Source organism: Phycodurus eques, chromosome 12 (genome assembly GCF_024500275.1).
Source record: "Phycodurus eques isolate BA_2022a chromosome 12, UOR_Pequ_1.1, whole genome shotgun sequence".
Lineage (NCBI taxonomy): Eukaryota > Metazoa > Chordata > Actinopteri > Syngnathiformes > Syngnathidae > Phycodurus > Phycodurus eques.
The window spans coordinates 573,528-594,866 of NC_084536.1; the positions used below are offsets into that span (position 1 = coordinate 573,528).

Sequence of the window (21,339 nt, forward strand, 5' to 3'; positions counted from 1 at the left end):
GATAAGCGGGCTGATCCCGGGACTGGTGGGGAGTCAAGTCTCAAGGCGCCTGAAGGCAAACAAACACTCACGCTCCAATTCAAATTCAAAGTGAAGTTTATATGTATTGCCCTTAATCGCAAAAGCGTGTCAAAGGGCTTCACAGGCCCACAGTTGGCAAAGATTGACGACATGCGCTGGTCTAAACCCCCCAATCGGGCAAGGAAAAGCCAATTTGGGGCAAAAAGAATCCTTCCAGGATGAGCAGGCTGCAATGGATGTCAATGCAAATTCAAGTTGAAAGTGAAATTGACCCCAATTTTGAGCCTTCAATGGATCTAACGTTCCTGTTGGAGTGTGGGAGTTAGCCGGAGTACCCGGAGAAAACCCACGCGAGCACCGCCAGAACACGTAAACTTCACACAGGCGACCTGTGCTGAGATTCAAACCCACAACCTCTCAACTGTGCGGCAGACGTGCCGCCCTCGGTTTATTTAGGAAATGTCATTGAATTGCAGGTGCTTAATCGTGGCCTTGAGTTGCGAGCACCGTCTTCAAGTAGAAAAAGGTGTTGGCTTGATACTCTTAGGTGATGTTTCCCTGCAGGAGGTCGAGACACCGCCGGTCTGGGCGGGAAAGGGGGCCCGTACCGCTTGGATGCGGGACACAAGGTGTTCCAGGTTTCCCAGGCGGAGAAGGACGCCGTGCCTGACCATGTCCGCAGAGCTGCGCGAGAAATGGCGGAAAAAGCCTTCAGAGACAGGTGGGTCGCACCGGAATCATGCGTACAGTGGAACCTCGGGAAAATGGACCAATAGGGGCGGGGGCTCGTCCGATAGAGTCAATTGATCGGTACGTTTCAGCACTTCTTTTATTTATGGACATACTGTACAATTTTTTGTGGCCTAAAATGCTCAGTACAGTACAGAAGTTATCGTAGATAAATGTTAAAAAGCTTGAAAATCTTTGTAGAGTTTCAAAATGTCTGCAAACTTACTGCTGGTGACATTGTTGTCGTCATTTGCGATTCACCTTCATGAGCCACGAAGAATCAGTGTTTCCTGGTTGCAACGCCGTTGTCACAGATGAACGGCTTGACCAAAAAATAAATAAACTCACTCCAGAGACTTGTGTGTCGTATTCCTCTTTGCGTTAACATCGCAGTTAGCCGTGCGAGCTCTCTCTGCAGCACTAAGCTCGATATGCTAGATGAACTCCTGCCATCGTGGCAGCCACGTGGAAAACGTTGCCACATTCAATATGGTCGCCACGTAAGGACATCTGTCAGTTGGCGCTAGTCGAGGGCCTCTGTTGTAGTGTGAATGCAGACTGCAAGTGTGGAACGATATGTGCAGATTTTGGGATCAAACGGGTGAAGCGCTCCCGTGATTGGGTGAAATCCCATCTCCCGAGCCTGCGTGCAGGTGCAGCCGAGAGGACGGCCTTTTTAATCCATGAAGGCTCTCTCTGTTCTCTCAGTTTTACTCCCCGTTGCCCCCCCCCGACCCTCTCGACCCCCAGCCCTCTCCCGATTATCGGGACACACAGGGACTGCCTTCGCCCTTTCATGCCGAAGCCCTCCTTGTGTGAATCTCCTCTTCTGTTTTTCTCTGTTTTCTCCATTTCCCAACTTTTTCCCACTTCCTTTCTGTCTTTCTGGAAACATTCTGTCACCACTTGCTCTAATAATTGTCCCCGTCGCAAGTAGAGGCTTGTATGTTTTGTCTCCATTCGGTCAAACATCCACCAACACAATCCTTTGTTTACTCAGCTTCAAGTTAAGCATCAACCAAACGACTCTTCCCGTTTTAAACTGCCTGCAGTGGCTAACTTTGCACGCAGGCAAAAACAGGCTAAGGTATGCTGAATTGACAGAGCGTGTGTGCGTGTGCATGCGCCACTTAGTCTGACTTTAACTTCTCCACTCAGAATAAATGCATCATTCTCAAACACTCGTGGAGGGAATTGTTGATTGTTCCTCTATTTAGTGTCAGTAACTCCACCTTGTTTTTGTGTCTCCGCTTTGAGCGGAACAAGCCATTCACTCTTTTCCTTTACAATGGTAAATTTAAGATGAGGAATGTGGAAGAAATAGCAGCAGTTGCGGTACACACACACACGTCCACATGGCGGAATGTGTGGAGGAGGCGCAACGGGATGTGGCCGGACAACGGTCGCTACTCGAGGAGAGCTTGGTCAACGAGCGTCGTCGTAATATTTGCGAGCTTCCGGTCAGACTCGAGCGCGCGTTGGCTCACGCGCCGCTCGACACCCGACATCGAGTCTGCTATTAGCCGCGGATGCTATGCGGTGGATGTACGCAGGTCAAATCTCGGATTCGTTTGTATTTTCAAACCATTTTTCCCGTCGGAATTCATGAAAAACTCATTCACTGCCAGCCCTCCCAGTCAACTTGGATAGTTGACTTCAAAATCCGTCAGCGGCAGTGATTAAAATACATCTGTCCTGCGCTAAAACTGTCACCGCAATAAAACCTTTTTGAACCTTTACTAATTGTTTTAATGATCATACGAGTGAAAACTAAGTTAAGCACTTTAAATGTTTCAACATAAAAAAGCAAAACACTATATAGCAACTTTCATAACAAATGACAACTTATTAAAACACACTTGTCACTCTCACTGGAGACGGTTGTATAACATCACTTTGAGGAAAAGAAGTAAACTGTTGCTTGCACTGCGCAACGGTTCCGTTGGCCTTTAGGCATTATCATCTGATCACATGGTGAGAGCCAGTAAATTTGCGGGTTTCTGTTACAGGCAGCCCCGATATGTGTCATAATGGTCCGTTTTGATTGGCTCTGTGAAAGAGGTATTAATGTCACAATATGTTTGTAATTGTGCTTCGTGTAGCACACTGCAGCACTGTTCCTATTCCTTTGGTAACATTCATCTCAAAAGCACAGTTGAAATTGGAACCTTAATTTCAATTGCTGCTTTTTGGGAGTGTCGTAATGTATTCTGTCCAGACATGAGGCATTTCCTGCTTGGAATGCTTGTGGTTTATTGTCTGAGGCAGTTCATGTGTTTGTGTGGTTTATGCCTGCAGGGTGTACACAATTGTTGTGTCTGTCTGCCCTCATGCAAGGAATTGCACATACACACACACACACACACACACACACTGTACATACAGTGGCAGGCTGTGACTCAAACTTAGTTACAGTATCTTCATATCTTTGGGCTGTCACAGTCTGCTTGTCATCAAAACACACACATGCACACACTGTAGGGAAGACCCTGAATGCCCCCTGAAGAGGATTGTGTCTGTGTACATTCACGTCTGAATGAGAAACAGACTATTTTCCATGATGTCACCCTTTATTCTTGTAAAATTATTAAAAATAAATCTCTTTCTATCATATATTTTTATTTACATTTTTTTTTCTATTGTATTATTTTCATGAAATGTAGCTTTTGTACTTGTAATATTTTTTTCACACATAAAATTATGGGTTTTTCTTTAAATAAAACACTATATGCATTCCCCCCCCCCCCCCCTTCTAGCAACATGATGGGGACTGGTTAGCACGTCTGCCGCACAGTTCTTAGGACCGGGGTTCAAATCCCGGAGTTTGCATGTTCTCCTGCGTGGGTTTTCTCCGGGCGCTCCGGTTTCCTCCCACATCCTAAAAACATGCATGCAGGGTAGGTTAATTGAAGACTCTAAATTCCCCGTAGGTGTGAATGTGAGTACGAATGGTTGTTTGTTTGTATGTGCCCTGCGATTGGCTGGCGACCAGTTCAGGGTGTACCCCGCCTCTCGCCCGAAGATAGCTGGGATAGGCTCCAAGCACGCCCGCGACCCGCGTGACGATAAGTGGAAACAGAAGATGAATGAATGCATTTTTTTTCTATTAAATGATATAATTGTTTTTCATTTTTTTGCCTTTTGAAATGATGACTCAGAAATGTACTTTTGTATATCAAATCAAATTTTGTTTTATATATTTTCTCTTCTTTATATTTTTTCTATTGTATTATAACAACTGCGATTGGCTGGCGACCAATTCAGGGCGTACCCCGCCTCTCGCCCGAAGATAGCTGGGATAGGCCAGACAGCACGCCCGCGACCCGCGTGAGGAGAAGCGGAATGGAAGATGAATGAATGAATGTATTATAACAACTCTTGTTGGCTTTTCCCTTGGTACATATCATTCTCGTGAGATTGACTTTTTTCATCATCATTTACCACTTTTCGTTGTTCTGTGCGACAAAATCGACTTTTTCTTCACGTAAAAGTCATTCGTTTTTCAATCCAGTTGTCCCAAAATTTGAGTTACAATATCATGGAAAAGTTTATTTATTTCCATAATTCCATTCAAAAAGTGAAACTTTCATAGGTTATAGATTGAGGGCACACAATTAAAACAATTTCAAGTATTGATTTGTTTATTTTGACATAATTTGGGTTTCCAGCTCGTAAAACCCCCCAAAATCAGGAAGTCAAAAAATTAGAATACCGTGAAGAAATCAGCCCAAATTTTGCAGGCCATAAATGTTTTAAAGTGAGTGTCACACACGAATCATCTACTAAACTCAAAGCACCTGCACAGGTCTCCCCAGGTGTCATTAAATTCAGTTAGGTTCAATTGTCTCAGTTGGGTTCAATATGGGGAAGACTGCAGACTTGACAAGTGGCCAGAAGACCGTCATTGATAGCCTCCCGAGGAGGGGTAAGCCACCAAGGTTCATCGCTAAGGAGGCTGGCTGTTCACAGAGTGCTGTGTCCAAGCGTATCAATGGAAGGACAAAATGTGGCAGGAGAAGACGCACCAGCAAAAGAGATGACGGCCGGCTTCAGCGGATGATCAAACAGAGAAGATTCAAGAATCTAGCACAGATCCAGAAAGAGGGAAACGAGGCAGGAATCACAGCTTCAAAAACCACCACATTCGGACGCATCCGGGAGATGGGCTACAACTGTCGGGTTCCTCGCTTCTGAGCCTGAGCCGACGTCGGAAGCGTCTCAACTGGGCTGAGGAGAACAAGGACCGGACTGTCGACCAGCGGTCCGAGGTCCTCTTTTCCGATGAAAGTAAAGCGTGCCTTTCATTCAAGGTCCGAGGGTTTGGAGGAAGACGGGTGAAGAACAGTACCTAAGCTGCTTGAGGTCCAGTGTGAAAGATCCACAGTCAGTCATGATTTGGGGTGCAATGTCCAGTGCAGGTGTTGGTCTACCAGAATGTTTTAGAGGACTTGATGGTTCCTTCTGCTGAGGATCTGTATGGAGATGCAGATTTCATCTTCCAGCAGGACCTGGCCCCTGCCCATACCGCCAGAAGCACCAAAACCTGCTTTGATGCCCATGCCGTCACAGTGCTCGACTGGCCAGGCAACTCGCCGGATCTAAACCCCATTGAGAATGCATGGGGTATTATCAAGAGGAAAATGAGGGGCACCGGACCCAAAAACAAAGTGGAACCGACGGCAAGCATCAAGGAAATCTGAGCTTCCATAACTCCCAGGCAACGCCACGGGCCGATTGCCTCAATGCCACGGCGCATCCACGCAGTGATTCAAGCAAAGGGATTCCCAACCAAGTGTTGAAGATTAACGTGTCATATTTTGATTGATTTAATGTGACCCTAATTGCTTTCTTTTTTTTCCTGCCAAAACTGAGAAGTAAGTGGTGATTTCGTCACAATATTCACATTTTTTTCAATTCCTGATTTCCAAATTATGTAAAAATAAACAAATAAATACTTGAAATTGTTGAAATTGTGGGCCCTGAATCTGTAATCTATCAAAGTTTAACTGTTTGAATGGAATTATGGAAATAAATAAACTTTTCCATGATATTCAAATTGGAAAGGGTCTATATACAATAGGTTCTTAGCTGCTCAGCTGCGAAACTCCTCACCTGATGGTAAAGTCTATTGAAACGGGACATTTAATGACTGTAAAATTGTTTGCACCTCCTCTCAGGCTGAAGGAGATCGATATGAGCGAGTACGACGCCACCACCTACGAGCGATTCTCCAGCGCCGTCCGGAAACAAGTTCAGTCCCTGCGCATTATCTTGGACACTTTGCAGGTTTGCTGCTCATGTTTAACCTTTCTCTTCAGAGGGGGAATATTCCTGAATGTATCGGGAAAACCTTGGTTGAGCCACTTCAACATAACAATCAGCACCATCACGGGCTCTTAACGCTTTTTAGAATACTTTCAGAGACTAATACCTGTAGAGCAGGCAAGCTAACGGCAGCAGCTAACTTCAGTGGTAGCAATTGACTTCCGCTGAGTATGTAAGCCAGCGTTAGCAGCTAACGCCATTGTTAGCATTTTCACTGACTCGTGTACTAAGCTAACGTTAGGGGTTAACTGCATAGTTAGTCATTTTTCTTGACCTATATAGAATATCCATCCATCCCTTTTGTATATATATCAAGCACGGAGAGAACGTGCAAACCGGACTGCGAGGTGGACGTGCTAGCCACTCGACCACCGAGCCGCCCTCAATTAGTTTCTAAGCTAACTGCACTCTGCAAACTGCACTTAGATGTCAGCCGTTTTCCCTGACTTGTTTAGAAGAGTAAATAGCAACGTGACAAGATTTCACAACAGTGACTCTATCACCAGAAAGTCGGCTCAAAAACACTTCAAATTTGAGTAAATCCGTATAACCTGATTATTTCTCAACCTATCGCCTCGAACTTTGGGTTTCATCTGCCTTCTCCAATTGGCTGTCAAGTTTCAGTGCAAAATCTCCACCAATAAACCCGTACGAGCCGTAAAGTGGTCGAGGCTTCAAAATGACCGTAACATTTCAAACGACGTCACCTGCCCTAAAAACTCCACTTCAATTGCGCAAATGGAGCACTATTCATGAGAGGAGCAGTGTGAGCAGTACGTAGAGTAGGTCGTGTACTTTAAGAGTTGATTATTTATTTATTTATTTTAAATTCAGTTTACCTGTTACGTCTGATTTTTGGAGGCATTTGAGGTGCTCATTCGATGTTTTTTAGGAAATTCCACCAAAATGGTGGCTGTTTATCACTTTGTGAATGTAAGGTAAAGTTAGGAGCCAAGTGCAGTGTTAGCCAGTTTGCCAGACTTATGTTCAGTCGAGTTTGAAAGCTAAAATTAGCAGCTAACCGCCTTGTTCGGTGTTTTGTGTGACGTATATTTTGTATACACACACAATTTACAACAAGTTGAGGATATTCGGCTTTTGGATGAAAGTTCAGGAGAACCTTAACAAGTGAACTTAATTTTGACCTCCAAACTTTTGATGTGAATTTTAAACTGTTCAAAATTCACAACAGGCTTTTGATGTCAATTTCCTGGTTCACTTACAATTGGTATTCAAACAGTCATCGTGACATCGTGACCAAGACGACGCCTCACCGATCAACAGTTCTTCGCCGTTGCGAGGCCTCAGACGTGATGTTCTCAGAGGGAAGTGGCCGAAGGTTGCAACGGAGATAGAGGGAGACTGGAAGAGTCACAGAAAGGCTTAAAAGTGGACATCCTCGGAAATGTGTTAGTCGATTCATGGATCAAACGCCTCTGGCGGATTTTACCCTCTGGGTCTAAAGCCCAAGTCCTAAAAGTTGAGCTAATACTACTACTCCTGCAACTACAATAACCCTAAAAATATATTTTGTTTTATTCTAAAGCCTGTCGGCCAAAACATGACAGTGGAAAGATCAGTAAGGTAACGCGGGAAAGGAGGGATGTGGTTTCTTTGCTTGGACTATGTTTGCGCGTGGTTGAGGAGCCGTGTGCGTGTCACATGCGGACGATTCCGCGGCGGCCACGCTAGCTCCGTTGTTCGCCTGTCAAGGTGCGAAGCTCTTTGTGTGCCTTTTTTTTTCCCATGCAGGTGTCTGCTTTGAATGTGAACAAAAGTGCTCATTGTTTGTCCTTGTCGCCACGGGCCGTTAATGCGAGGGAGATTACGCTCGCGAGATGGCGTCATCCTCGTGTTATTTTGATCGCACACACGCACACGCACACGCACGCATGCAAGATGAAGCATTCCTGGCAAGCTTTCAGCAGTGCATCGTCAGAATCAGAATCAGAATCATCTTTATTTGCCAAGTATGTCCAAAACACACAAGGAATTTGTCTCCGGTAGTCGTGTGTTTGTCTTCGGGGAAAGCCCCCCGAGTCGGTCTGCCAACACCCGAAAGACTTTTCCACGTATAACCTCGTGCATGAAAGAGATTGTGGGACCACATAAAACAGGCGTGGGAAAATTCAGGCCCCCGGGCCACATCCGGCCCGTTGATCATTTCAATCCGGCCCGCCAAACATTGGTACAGAATCGCCCAAATCATATCAAAATCATGAGTGCATTCATTTGACCTTGTCCTGTAATGCCCAGTGGTTCCACCAGGTAGCACAGTAGGTACAGTGATACATTGACTTGACTTTGGCTGTTCTGTTTTTACTCTGCTACTGCTCTGAACCCTTCTTCAACCACGAGTGGGCCAAAGAAAAGAAAAGTGGACAGTGAGTGCCGAGTGTTTCATATAGAATGGACTACGAAATACTTTTTGACCGAAGTCCGGTCAAAGGCTGTATGTCTAATTTGTTAAGAAACCATTGCGGTTTTAGAGGAATATAACATCATCCGTCACTTTTCTACCAAGCATGCTGATTATGCTAACAGCCGATCAACGCAGGAACTGATGGCTACGGCTCAGCGGTTAAAATCGAGCTTGCGGTGCTCAGCCTTTATCTGACAAACTGCCATCCAAGATTCAGTCACACAAGACACCAGCGCCACGGGAGCTGCAGATAGAACTGATTGATCTCCAATGTGATAGATACTGTCTTCATAGAGAAGTTCAACTCTCAAACTGGATGAGTTTTATGCTTCATTAGGCGCAGACACATTTCCAAAAATCCGGAAGATGCTGGTGGTATTTGGCGCTACATATGTGTGTGAGCAGACTTTTAGTGTGACGAACACCAAAAAAACATCCCACAGATCCCAGCTGAGTGATGAACACCTCAGATGTGTTCTGAGAATTGCCACAACAAACCCAACACCAGACTTTGATGCACTGGCAAAAAAAAGGTGATCGACAAAACAGCAGTGGTCCCATTCAAAGTAAATCTAAGTAGTAACACTGCAATGCCTTTTTTTGAGGGACACCTTTCAGTATAATAATGAAACAAGAAAGAAAATCTGCTTCTATGTCTACTATCTTTTGTCCTCTTGGCCGTGAATGGTACGTTTTTGTGGTAGCATAAAAAAAAAACAGCATTCTTTTTTTTTTTTTTTTTTTTTTAAAGCTGTCCTGTTCAGGTGGATGTGGTGGATCTGTACGTCTTTTGTGCTGGAACAGTTTTCCTGTGCAACAGAGGAGTTTGAAATACTCGCTCTGTTTCATTTATTTATTATTTTTGTTAATTATTCTGGTGTTTATTGAAAATGCAGCCAGACAGAAAAGGGTTTTAGAGGACAGACAGAGGGACGGAACAGACAAGGGGAATAGGGGTGCGAACCACAGCAGAACAATAGAAAGTCTAGATATTTGAGCACAAGTAACATTACAACAGTCAAATCGTGATCTTATTTGTGGATTGGGGGGGGGGGGGGGGGGGGGGGGGGGCATCCGATGAGGACAAGCAAAGCAATAACTAACCAAGAGAACAAGATGAGAGAGGACAGAAAAGGGCAGGACAGGATGTGGGAAATGAGCAAGGCAGTGCTACTGATGAGTGGTGCCGTGGGATTCTTTTTAGTGTCTAAACACCTGTAAGAGTTGATATGTTAGTATAACCTGTGTTGTTATTAGTGGTCCCAGCACAAGCAAATCGAGCCTATAGCGTGTCTATGGAACCTATTAGCGAATGAACACCATATCACGTGCATGGTAGTCAACTGGTGTACGGAGTTGCTGAGGAAGGGCGGGCCTGACAACCGAAAGGGGGGGAAAAGTAAGGGGTAGAAAGGACCCCTTTTCACATACTGCATATGGGAGTCAAAATAAAACTATAGTAAGGCACATACTGTTCCTAAAAAATCAGCTAAAATGTATTTGTAATTCATGACTTCCCACCACTGCCGTTAAGCATGTGGGCGCTTCCACCGTTGACGTGTGTCACCGGTGAACAAAAGGACCACGTTTTTGTGTGTGCGTTCAGGCCAAAGCCAAGGAGCGCCAGTGGCTGAAGAACCAAGCTCTGGGCGAACTGGACGACGCCAAAATCATCGACGGCCTCACCGGCGAAAGGGCCATTTACAAACGCAGGGGAGAACTGGACCCCGAGGTTTCTTTTCTTTCTTTTTTTTCCCCCTCACGACTGCACCACATCTTAAATCACACACACACACACAGTTGACCTTTTTGTGTAAGACGGTACATTCCAGCGGTATATGCAAGATTATTATTCCGCCCTGGCTTTCTTCTCAGGCACCATGTCTTCTACTGTCATGCATACTCGTTCCTGTGCTATACAACAGTTATGTCATCAGGCAGTCTTTTTCTGCCTCATTTACCTCCAAATCTTGCATATATCTTCTCCAACAATGAATCATTGCCTCGCGTGTGTGTTTAGCATCTTAGACAAGTTGAAAGCAAATGACGTGTTTTGTTTTAGTTACTGTTGCCTTTGTGTGGTGCATCGACAGCCCGGCACGCCCCAGCAAAAACCCAAACGTCTGCGGGTGCTCGTCGACGTGTCGGGGAGCATGTACCGCTTCAACGGCGTGGACGGCCGCCTGGAGCGCTCCATGGAGGCCGTGTGTATGGTCATGGAGGCTCTGGAAAGCTACGAACACAAGTTCAAGGTGCGGGCGGTCACACCCAAACATCCTGTTTGCATTTGAGCGTTCCTCAGGGAAATGATCAGGAACCGCTGCTTTTCCCTCTCTTTCAAGTCCCACCTCCAAAGTAGGATACAGTCTGCTACGTGATGCCGGTTCTGATTTCATTTTCCTCTCATATAAAATCATGTCAAGTGAATTCATCTGTTCCAGAGTGTGGAAAAAAAACAAAAAAAACAAACACACTCGTCAGCAGGTTTGCTTACCTCTTGTATAACCTCACACATGCTAATGAGTGAACTTCGAGTTTTGTTGACTTTTAAGGCACGTGATTCCAGCATTCTTGTTTCTTTAAAACTAAAATGCAAACAACATTTTAACCAAACTGCACATTTACTGGTTAATGTAGAAGAATTAACATTTTATGTAGATTGGAGAATGACATTATAAACATCCATCCGTCCATTTTCTGAGCCGCTTCTCCTCACGAGGGTCGCGGGCGTGCTGGAGTCTACCCCAGCTATCATCGGGCAGGAGGCGGGGGACACCCCGAACCGGTTGCCGCCCAATCGCAGGGCACATACAAACAAACAACCATTCGCACTCACATTCACACTTACGGGCAATTTAGAGTTGTCAATGAACCGAGCATGCATGTTTTTGGGACGTGGGAGGAAACCGGAGTGCCCGGGGAAAAGCCACGCAGGCACGGGGAGAACATGCAAACGCCACACAGGCGGGGGCCGGGGATTGAACCCCGGTCCTCAGAACCGTGAGGCAGACGCTCTAACCAGTCGTCCACCGTGCCGCCCATTATAAACATGTTTAGCTATTTTGAACAGTACATGTAGGAGAACACCGATAATCTCATTATGTTCAAACATGAAGCGGTGATCTACGAGGTTGTACATTTGCTTTAAAAAGAAACACATTCTCCTGCCTGGCAACAGTGCAAATGAGCAGTCGGGCATTTCCGCGTTCGACGGGTTTGAAATATTCGAGGGGGCATCGTGTGGGAGCGCACCCCTCCCCGACTTGGCGCGTCGTCCTCCGTGCAAGTCGTATCAGAATAACAGCGATTTCATGTTGACTATTGCTCAATCTCGTGTGTTGTTCTTTTCTTGGCCACAGTACGACATCGTGGGCCACTCGGGCGACGGCTATGACATCGAACTGGTCCGAGTGGACAAAGTCCCCAAGAACAACAAGCAGAGGCTCCAAGTTATCAAGGTAGACGTTTTTGGAAATGTGAATTGAATGTCGCTGCAGCCATTTATGTTTGCCGACTTCGACCAAAGTGCAGTCGAAGCTCCAAAATGGAACACGATCCGCTGCCTGACGACGTTCAAGTTGTTCGCTTTTCCAACCTATTTTTCCCATCGGAAGTAATGGAAATAGAATGAAACTGTTCCGGGGCCACGTGGTTGCCATCCGAACCCCTCGCTTTACAGACAAGTAAATAGTTACATTTTAACGTTGCGAACTGTATATGAGTAGAAGGAGAAGTTACCCACTGTATAATAAAGCTAAAATAAACTGAATAAACAACTCGCCCTTTTAAGGTGCCTGTAATGGACAGGGAAGCGTTTTGGTTAATCTTAATAAATGAGAATATAATATAGAAAATTGCTGCTTAGTTTCTACTTGAGAAAATGACTTTCATTCTTTCTTAATTGTTTGTTCCGTAATATTCTCCTTTCTAGAGATGGTGAATTTTGGGTCTTTGTTTGCTGCGAGCTATAATCATCAACATTATAGTGAACAAAATCCTGAAATTATTGACCTCTGAATGTGTGTATTGCATCTCTATATCTTTGACTTTTTCAATTGAACTACCTAACTGAATCATGCTTTTGACACGATTCTAATTTCTTGAGATGCACCTGTGAGGCGTTTGCAGAGTGCTACTGTCAGCTTTTGGCCATTTCTGCGCCCTTATGGAATTAAAGCCTTGCAATATTCAATATATTCATCGATGCGTATTGCGCTGAGCAACCAAAAAGCTTTCCTTTGTCACATGACGCTCCATTTGTGCTTCCAGCGTTCCCACATAGTCGCCATTCGCAAACCCGCCTGTTTGTCCACGCAGGCACGGGGAGAACATGCAAACTCCGCACAGGCGGGGCCGGTCCTCAGAACCGTGAGGCTGACGCTCTAAACGGTCGTCTACCGTGCCGCCCTTCATTAAGTCGCCTTGTTTAATAAAAAAAATAAAATAAAATAAAAAAGTGCTCTACTGCTATCTTGTGGATTTTTAGGGGTTGGCGTCAATTACTTGCGCTATTTGCGGCAGCGCTTGGTCCTTATTCGCTGTCGATGGTTATCGTCACACGTTTGCTCTTTTGGCATCTGGGGCGACATTATTTGAAGGAAACGAAGAGAGAACAAGCAAATTACACTCACTGGATTTGCCGTCACACTTCTGCACAACATTTGCTAGCATGACTTTTTTCTCTCCGTCCCGTGCGCCGCAGACCATGCACGCCCACTCTCAGTTCTGCATGAGCGGCGATCACACGCTGGAGGGCACGGCGGCCAGCGTCGAGGAGCTGGCGCGGGAGGAGGCCGACGAGCGCTTCGTGGTGGTGCTGAGCGACGCCAACCTGGAGCGCTACGGCATCGGACCCGAGCGCTTCGCCCGGGTCCTCGTCTCGGACCCCCGGGTCGACGCCTTCGCCGTTTTCATCGGCTCTCTGGGCGATCAGGCCGAAAGGTGAGGGCGGGGCCGAGGCCTGACGACGGGAAGCCGGTTCAACTGGCAACTCCGAGTTTATAAATCATTCCTTTGTCAAGAAATCATCGACAGCACCTTGTCAGAGTTCAAACGCACATGAAATTTAGAAGCTAACTCTAACCTGCTTTCACAGTGCCTGGGGGGAAAAAGCCAGCGCCTTCAGTCCTGGGTAGGGTTTCTAGCCCGGGATTGGGTCGCCTGGGTTAGCGTTTCAAACAACAGCTACGGTTTTCAAAGTAGGGTTTTAAATGAGGGTTTTAAGCCAGTGACAGGGTTTCGGAGTAGGGCTTCAAAAAGGGTTACACGTTTGGGTTTGAAAATTGGGGTTTCGTGCCACAGTTAGGGATGGAATGTAGAGTTTTGACATCCAAACTACAGCTACGCTTTCAAATTATGCTTTTAAGCCACAGCTAGGGTTGCAGTGTTGGACTTCAAGTGAGTCTTCGCGTTTCAAATTACAGCTACAGTTTCAAATTAAGGTTTGAAATCAGGGTTACAGTTTCAAAGTAGGGTTTCAAATTACGGGTTTACGTAACCAAGCCTGTGGTTCGTTTCAAATGTGGGTTTGGAGCATGCGTATGATTTCAAAGGAGGGTTTCAAACAAAAGTTAGGATTCCGAACCAGGGTTCGGGTTTCAAAAAACGTGATCAAACTGAGCAGTCCCGCTGTAAGAAATGAAGCTTTCTTGTTTTCACTTCCACAGTCAAAAGTTGGCGCACCAAACGCTGTGCCGGCTCCCCAATGGGGGCAGCCGGATGCCCTGCACGCTCGACACGCGACCGGGTCACTTCCGAAAGGGCAAGGAGAAAACAAAACTTGAAAAACAAAAAACAAAACTTGTTCTCTTCTTACTGTCCAAACGTCAAGAAGAAAGATGACGCCCGTTGTCGTTGACTGTCAGCGCTTCCTCGTTCACGCCAAAGACTGAAAGATTTGTGTCGTAATCATCCGTTTAGCGGATAAAAACAAACAAACGGCGTCTATGAGTTCCGCCCTTTTTTTAAAGATGCTTTCTCTCTTGTGCCTCAGACTCCAGCAGACCCTTCCGGCCGGGAGGTCCTTCGTTGCTATGGATACCAAGCGGATCCCCCAAATACTGCAGCAGATCTTCACATCCAGCTTGCTGGTCGGGGTCTGACGGTGCCTCCGACTGATCGCACACGCACGCACGCACACACACACACACACACACACACACACAGCCACACTTTCCTGCCGACTATTTTGTTGACTGGGAATGAGTGAGGAATGCCCCACCTGAGTGCGGCGGCCGCCTTTCCTCGAGCCCCCGCGACGTCCGCGTCAACGCGCTCGCTCGGGGCGCCGACGGTCAAGTCGGTCCTGCGAGGAATCGGAGATCCTATTTCGTGGGTAGACCTCCCGCTCCGTCGGCACAAGTGTCGCTGTGACGTCGCTGAAGCCATCACATCAACTTTTCAGTGGCATTTGGATTAAAATAAAAACATTTTAAAAGTGCAGCATTTATGGATTAAGCTTTGAACAAAAAAAGTGTCTGATGTGCTTTTCATGTCACACAGCAGCGTATTCATTATAAAAGTAGCTTTTCTGAGCATGTCACTCGTTGCTAGGCAGAGTTTGTCACAACCCGGTCTACCATTTTCTGTAGCGCTTGTCCTCGTGAGGATCGCGGCCGAGCTGGATCCTAACCGGGCGACTTCGGGTGAGAGGTAGGGGTGCGACCTTTACCGGTCGCCAGTCAGTCGCAGGACTCATATAGACGTGCGACCGTTCACTGTCACATCCGTGCCTTCAATTAGCTTAACACAGAACAACCGTAAGGCAGCAGAGAGATTCAAACCCTAACCTTAGCACCGTGCTAACCTCTAGGCCGCCGTGCTGCTTGGCGCGACACAATTTTAACATGTCGACACATTTTTAAAAAGTTGCTCTTAGCAGACTGGCAAAAACCAACTTAAAAAACTGCTCTTTGTGTGTCAACAGCTCTGTATTAATTATAAAACTTGACCCAGCTCCAGAAAATGTCCGGGACACATCACACACTTGCCCGGCTGCTTGTTGCCAGACAGACAGAGAGAGAGAAAAAAAAGGCATTTATGCTGTTTGCTGGCTGACCCACATCACGAAGAAAGGACAGGGAGAGGCGACAGGAACAGGAAGTCAGACCAAAACAGAACGTTTATTGACACACATGAACTTTGAACTTGACTCGCTGCTCTGCATTCAACCGAGTGTTTTGACCACAGCGCTGTCTGGCCGGCGCACTCGCCCGAAAGCGCAATCAGCGTTTGGCGGACTGAGCGGATCACCGGAACCGCACGAGCTTCCGTTGATTTGACCTCATCGAATGTTCTTGGACAATTTCCACATTTAAAGACCCCCAAAAGTGACCAAAATTAGTTAACAAGCCAGACAATAAACGAATGGATACAAAAATCACAAAAATACGTGAAATCAAGCTTCCACAAGGTCAAGAACTGAGACATTCTTTCAGCTTGCAGACGCTGCAGGCATGTCGCTGAGAGCTCCCGCCTCGAGCCTGTCAATCAAAGACGTGCGCTGACGTCCGACTTGCGACGGGCTCGCTTCGCCGCTGCCTCGCGACGCACGTCGCCCAAAAATATGATACTTTAGGGAAGATGCATTTTTTCCCAGTTGTGGGCATAGTTTCAAGGCCCATTGCGCGCTATACGCGCTATACTGGTCAAAGTGGGTTTCGGAACAAGGAAGTGGAAATTCCGGCAAATGGCCACTGCATGGGATAAGGGTGCTTGCCGCATCCTCGTCTCATCTTCGTGATGTCAAAAGGATGCTTTTTAGCCACGTCCACAAAATCAGGAAAATTGAGGTGAAAAAGAGTTTGAAGCCATATCTCAACAATTCAGTACTACAGTGGTGTAAAAATCTCTTTGCTCCCTTCCTGATTTCTGATTTTTTTTTGCATGTTTGTCACACTTAAATGTTTCCCATCATTCAATTAAAAAAAATATTAGTCGAAGACTGTCAGGGTTCCTGTAATGAGTTGGACCCAAACGCAGAGGCGAGAAATGGACGGTTCAAGAATGAATGTTTATTGGGCAATCACTAGGTCGGAGGCAGACAACCGCTGGCAGGCGAGGAGGCTTTGTGGGCTTTGTGGGCTTTGTGCGGGTTGGCAGGTACTGGAGATGCGCAGGCTCTGGTGGTCAGCGAGTGGCAGGAGAGGGAACAAGCGCAACGACGGCTTAGAACAGTTCTCAAAAGTCTCAAGGTTCAGAATTGCTACATTACAAACTCGAAGTAGGCACTAGAGAATCTGGCGGTGTGCTGGAGTCCAGGGCCATCTTAAATTGGGGATGGAAAACAGCTGCTGAGTATCTCCAATGCACCGCACCTGCAAGAAATCACACACACACTCTGGGGCAGAGCTCAGGATGCTGCGACAGCAGACCTGACAAAGACAACACAAGTAAACACAAAATTCAGTTTTTTTACTTTGAAGGAATAAATGAAGTGGACCAAAAAGATCCTCAAAAGCTCGACATCATGCTGAGATCTGAAGAAATTCAGGAACAAATGAGAAAGAAGGTAATTGAGCTCTATCAGTGTGGGAAAGGTTACAAAGCCATTTCTAAAGCTTTGGGACTCCAGTGAACCACAATGAGAGCCATTTTCAGCAAATGGCGAAAACACAGAACAGTGGTGAACCTTCTCAGGAGTGGTCAGCTGACCAAAATGACCCCAAGAGCGCAGCGACGGACGACTCATCCGAGAGGTCCCAAAAGACCCCGCAACGACCTCCAGAAGAAATGCAGGTTCCTCAGTTAAGGTCAGTTTTCATGACGACACCACGAGAAAGAGTTCTAAGACGAAAACCACTGCTGAGCAAAAGCAACATTTAAGGCTTGTCTCAATTTTGAAAGAAATCAATCAAAAAATAGACATCTTGATGATCCCCAAGACTTTTGGAAAAACAAAAAACAATTTCTGATGAGACAAAAGTGGAACTTTTTGGAAGGTGTGTGTCCCATTACATCTGGCGTGACAGTAACACCTCCTTTCAGAAAAGAGTCGCGTGATGGCGTGGGGCTGTTTTGCTGCTTCAGGACCTGGAAGACTGGAGACTAAAGACTAAACGGAAGCATGAATTCTACTGTTCACCCAAAAGTCCTGGAGGAGAATGTCCGGCCATCTGTTTGTGACCTCAAGCTGAAGCCAACTTTGGTTCTGCAGCAGGACAACCATCGAAAACACACCAGCAGGTCCACCTGTGAATGGCTGAAGAAAACCAGAATGAAGACTTTGACCTTCAAAAGGGGCTTCATACTTGAAAATCCTCTAATGTGGCTGAATGACAACAATTGTGCATAGATGAGTGGGCCAAAATTCCTCCACAGCAACTCATTGCAAGTTATGGCAAACGCTTGAATTGCAGTTGTTGCTGCTAAGGGTGACCCAACCAGTTCTGGGCTTTTGGGGGCAGTCACTTTTTCGCACAGGCCCAGGTAGGTTGAATTTTTTATTTTTATTCCCCCCCTTTCCCGTAATAATAAGAACCTTCAAGTAAAAACTGCATTTTGTGTTTACTTGTGTAAATTTGTTTGATGATGGGAAACATTTGTGACAAACGACGAATGGGGCCAACCCTTTTTCACACCGCTGTGTACTGTATTGTTTTCAGCACTTCAAACATGCTGAGAAACAAAAGACATTTACATTTTGGGGGTCTTTAAAGCAGGGCACAAATGAAGCAATGTATGTCAAGCATACGGTATACGTGATTGTATTTATATTTGCTTTGGAACACTCTTATTTTGAGAATGTTTCCGCCCGCTAACGTGACCTCCGTAAACCTGACGCAGAGTGAGAAGCGCTTGTCGTCACGTCACTTGCGTGTGAATTTCTTTTCTCTCCATTCGTCCTCGATTGCTGCAGCTGTGTGAATGTTTTAATGAAGTCGTTTGTGTTTGACTGTGAAGATGACTTTTGGCGAGATGACTGCCGTTGCTTGAGAAGCAGGCCGAAGTGCTCGGTATAATTTTGCATTGTCTATTGTTCTTAGCTTCAGTGCTAGCTTTATGATAATTGTGACATTTATGTTTGCCTCCTCTGTAAGTCTGAACTTTTGGTTCTACGGTGTGGTGTGTCGAGGTGTGATTAAACATCTGTAAATAAAAGTAAAATGAGATCGAGCAGCTTCTGGAACGTACGTCACCCCCACCGACGAACGGTTGCCGATCTGCGAAATAAAATGTCTTTTCTTCCAAAAGTATTTTCTCACCTGTCTGTAGATCAGAATTGAAGTGACACCCAATTGTTAATCCAGAGGTTTGAATATGACATCGGTCGCCCCTCTGCAAATATATCCTCTTAAACTCTTCAGGGAAGGCTTTCCACAAAGTTGATGGGAATTGTTGACCTTTTTTTTTTTTTTTTGCACTGATGCACAGACATGTTGGAACAGGAAGGGGCAATCTGCAAACTGCTCCCACAAAGCTGGAAGTATCCAGAATATTCGCCCCTGAGCTCCAGTGAAAGGAATTTTTGAGAGAGTTTGGACAGTCAAAAGGTTTGGGAGGTTTCCCCTTCCTGTTCCAACAAGTCTGTGCACCAGTGCACAAAGCAAGGTCCATCAAGACACGGACGAGAGAATTTGTTGTGGATGAACTTGACTGACCTGCACAGTCCCGATCTCAACCCGCTAGAAGGCGTTTGGGTCGATTTCGAGCGGACAGCGAGCCAGGCCTTCTCGTCCGACATCGGCGCGTGACCTCACGAATATGCTCCTGGAAGAATGGGCAAAAATCCCCATAAAGTCACCCCTAAACCTTATCCAAAGCCTTCCCGCGAGAGTTGAAGCTGTTACAGCTGCGAAAAGGAAGCCCAACATCACATGCAAGCATATGGATTTCGAATGGCATATGGCTTCAAATCATATGTGCGCCAAGGCAGGTGAGCCGATACTTTTGGAAATATCGTGTACGTGGGCACACTTGAACGGGCCCGTGACTGAAAAAAGCTCGGGGACCTCTGAATTAGAATAGCGTTGAAAAGTTCATTTCTTGAAGTAGTTCAATTTACAACATGAAACTCACATTATACAGATTCATTAAAACACAAGGAAATCGTTTTCCGAAGGCCGATTCCTGCCTAATTTCGTTGTCATTTCATTGTGAATTTGGAGTTTTGGGGAAATATTTCACTGGGTCGTAAATCTCTATAATAGATGCTGCAATCTGGAAAGTACAACTCGACTTTGTTTTGTTTTGGCATGAGTGTAAGCGTTATATTTTTGTACAATTTCCTACTAAATTCTCACAAGAGCATCTATAATCAAAGTGCTTTTTTTTTTTTTTTTTTTTCTCTCTCTCCGGGTACTTGAAAGGATTCTTTGTTTAAAAAAAAAAGAAAAGAAAAAACGAGCACCTCCTTCCAGGGAACGATGGCGCTTTTCGAAAGCCCGTCGGCCGGCGCTTGCTCGCTTTTTCCCAGGAGTCGTCTGCCTGCTCACCTTGTCAAGCTCCCACAATGCACCGCTGCGACCTCTGCACGGTGCTCCGCTTTCTCTCTCTGCGTCCTGCACCACATCATTTTATTGACACGCCGGGTCCATTTCGTTCCGCTTGCGATGCCGCCCCGTCGATCTGGAGCGTGACGCATAAAACACACACACACACACACACACACACCATGGCCATCTTCATCGCGCCCTTGATTGATTGATGGCTCTGATTGCCGGCCGATTTCACGGCAACGCAGCAGGCCTGGGGCCGTTTGTTACTCTTAGCCGAGCAGATGATTGATAGCCGGCTGTCGGTGTGCTGGAGTTCATCCTGCCGGAATGTTATGACGTGGTCGCAAGGTCTCTCAACCAAATCTGGGTGTGTGTGGGTGTGTGTGTCAGGAGAGCCTGAGGTGTCAATTATGGAAATGAGTTGTAGTCAGGCCAACAGCTTACAGAGTAAGTAAAAAGGTGGGGGTTTTTCCCCTGAAACCATACTTTTTTTTTTTTTTTTAAACGAATCTTTATAACCGCATGACATTTTTCTCCATACCCGCACCAAAATCATCGCGAAATGTGAGTCGTCGTGCGGCGGTCAGCGAAAGCGCGCATGCCTCGTGACTGTTTTCCTTGACGACCTCATAAACATTACGGTTTCTTCAGGAACTACAGTGCACTTGTAAGATGGCGAGATCCACCATCTTCATTTCAAGACTTCCGAAAGAGTTGTAAAATCACAACATTTTTCACAGGCTTGATTGATAACACGCTGACAAGAGAATCATAACTTCTTAGCTCCGATTCAGTGTGATTTTGGCTTGTGGTGTATTTTTTACAGCCAGTCTTCTATTTTGAACATACTGGACATGTGCACGTTGGGTTTGTAGGCGGCGGAGGGAGGCCGGGCGTGTGCGTCCATCCTGCCCGCGTAGAACGACACGGCGACTTCTCGGCCTCGACTTCAAGTCGTGTCAAATTTATTGAGAGCATCCAAAATCGATTTGTTGTCGTCGTCGTCGTTGTTGTTTTACTCCTCTTAACTTGGGAAATGGTCCAGGCCAAAGTGTTTCGTCACAGACGAAACACTTTGGGGGGGAAAAGAAAAATCCCAAATTCTTTTCCAAAGAAATGTTGCGTTTCTGGAGCTCCCAAAAACTTTGACTTCACTCTCCTCAAATATTGCGAGACTTCAGCTGAGTGAGCATCAAATGGATCGGTGTGGATTGCAGGGAGTATATTTAGCTTTTTATTTGCGTGACATATGAATTGTCACCCAAAAAAAACCCAAAAGTCGCTTGCATCCACACAAGTGCACACCTAATTTCACCAATGAGTTCACTTTTTTTTTTTAAATGATTGATTTCTTTTTCTTTTTGGACTGTTTTCGTGAACACCAGCGTCTTCACAATCGGCCGTTCG

At 45.9% G+C, this 21,339-nt stretch overlaps 1 protein-coding gene across 3 annotated transcripts in view; it reads left to right on the top strand.

The window, feature by feature from the left end:
- The window catches only part of vwa8 (von Willebrand factor A domain containing 8), a 59,175-nt gene extending 40,522 nt beyond the window's left edge, over nucleotides 1-18,653 (top strand). For all 3 annotated transcript variants that reach the window (XM_061691327.1, XM_061691329.1, XM_061691328.1), the window contains 7 exons: nucleotides 586-742; nucleotides 5,928-6,036; nucleotides 10,104-10,229; nucleotides 10,591-10,749; nucleotides 11,857-11,955; nucleotides 13,200-13,438; nucleotides 14,490-18,653. In XM_061691327.1, coding sequence (XP_061547311.1) covers nucleotides 586-742; nucleotides 5,928-6,036; nucleotides 10,104-10,229; nucleotides 10,591-10,749; nucleotides 11,857-11,955; nucleotides 13,200-13,438; nucleotides 14,490-14,598 — 998 coding nt within the window. In that variant the 3' untranslated portion in view covers nucleotides 14,599-18,653. The remainder of the gene's footprint in view (nucleotides 1-585; nucleotides 743-5,927; nucleotides 6,037-10,103; nucleotides 10,230-10,590; nucleotides 10,750-11,856; nucleotides 11,956-13,199; nucleotides 13,439-14,489) is intronic.
- Nucleotides 18,654-21,339: the final 2,686 nt, after the last annotated feature.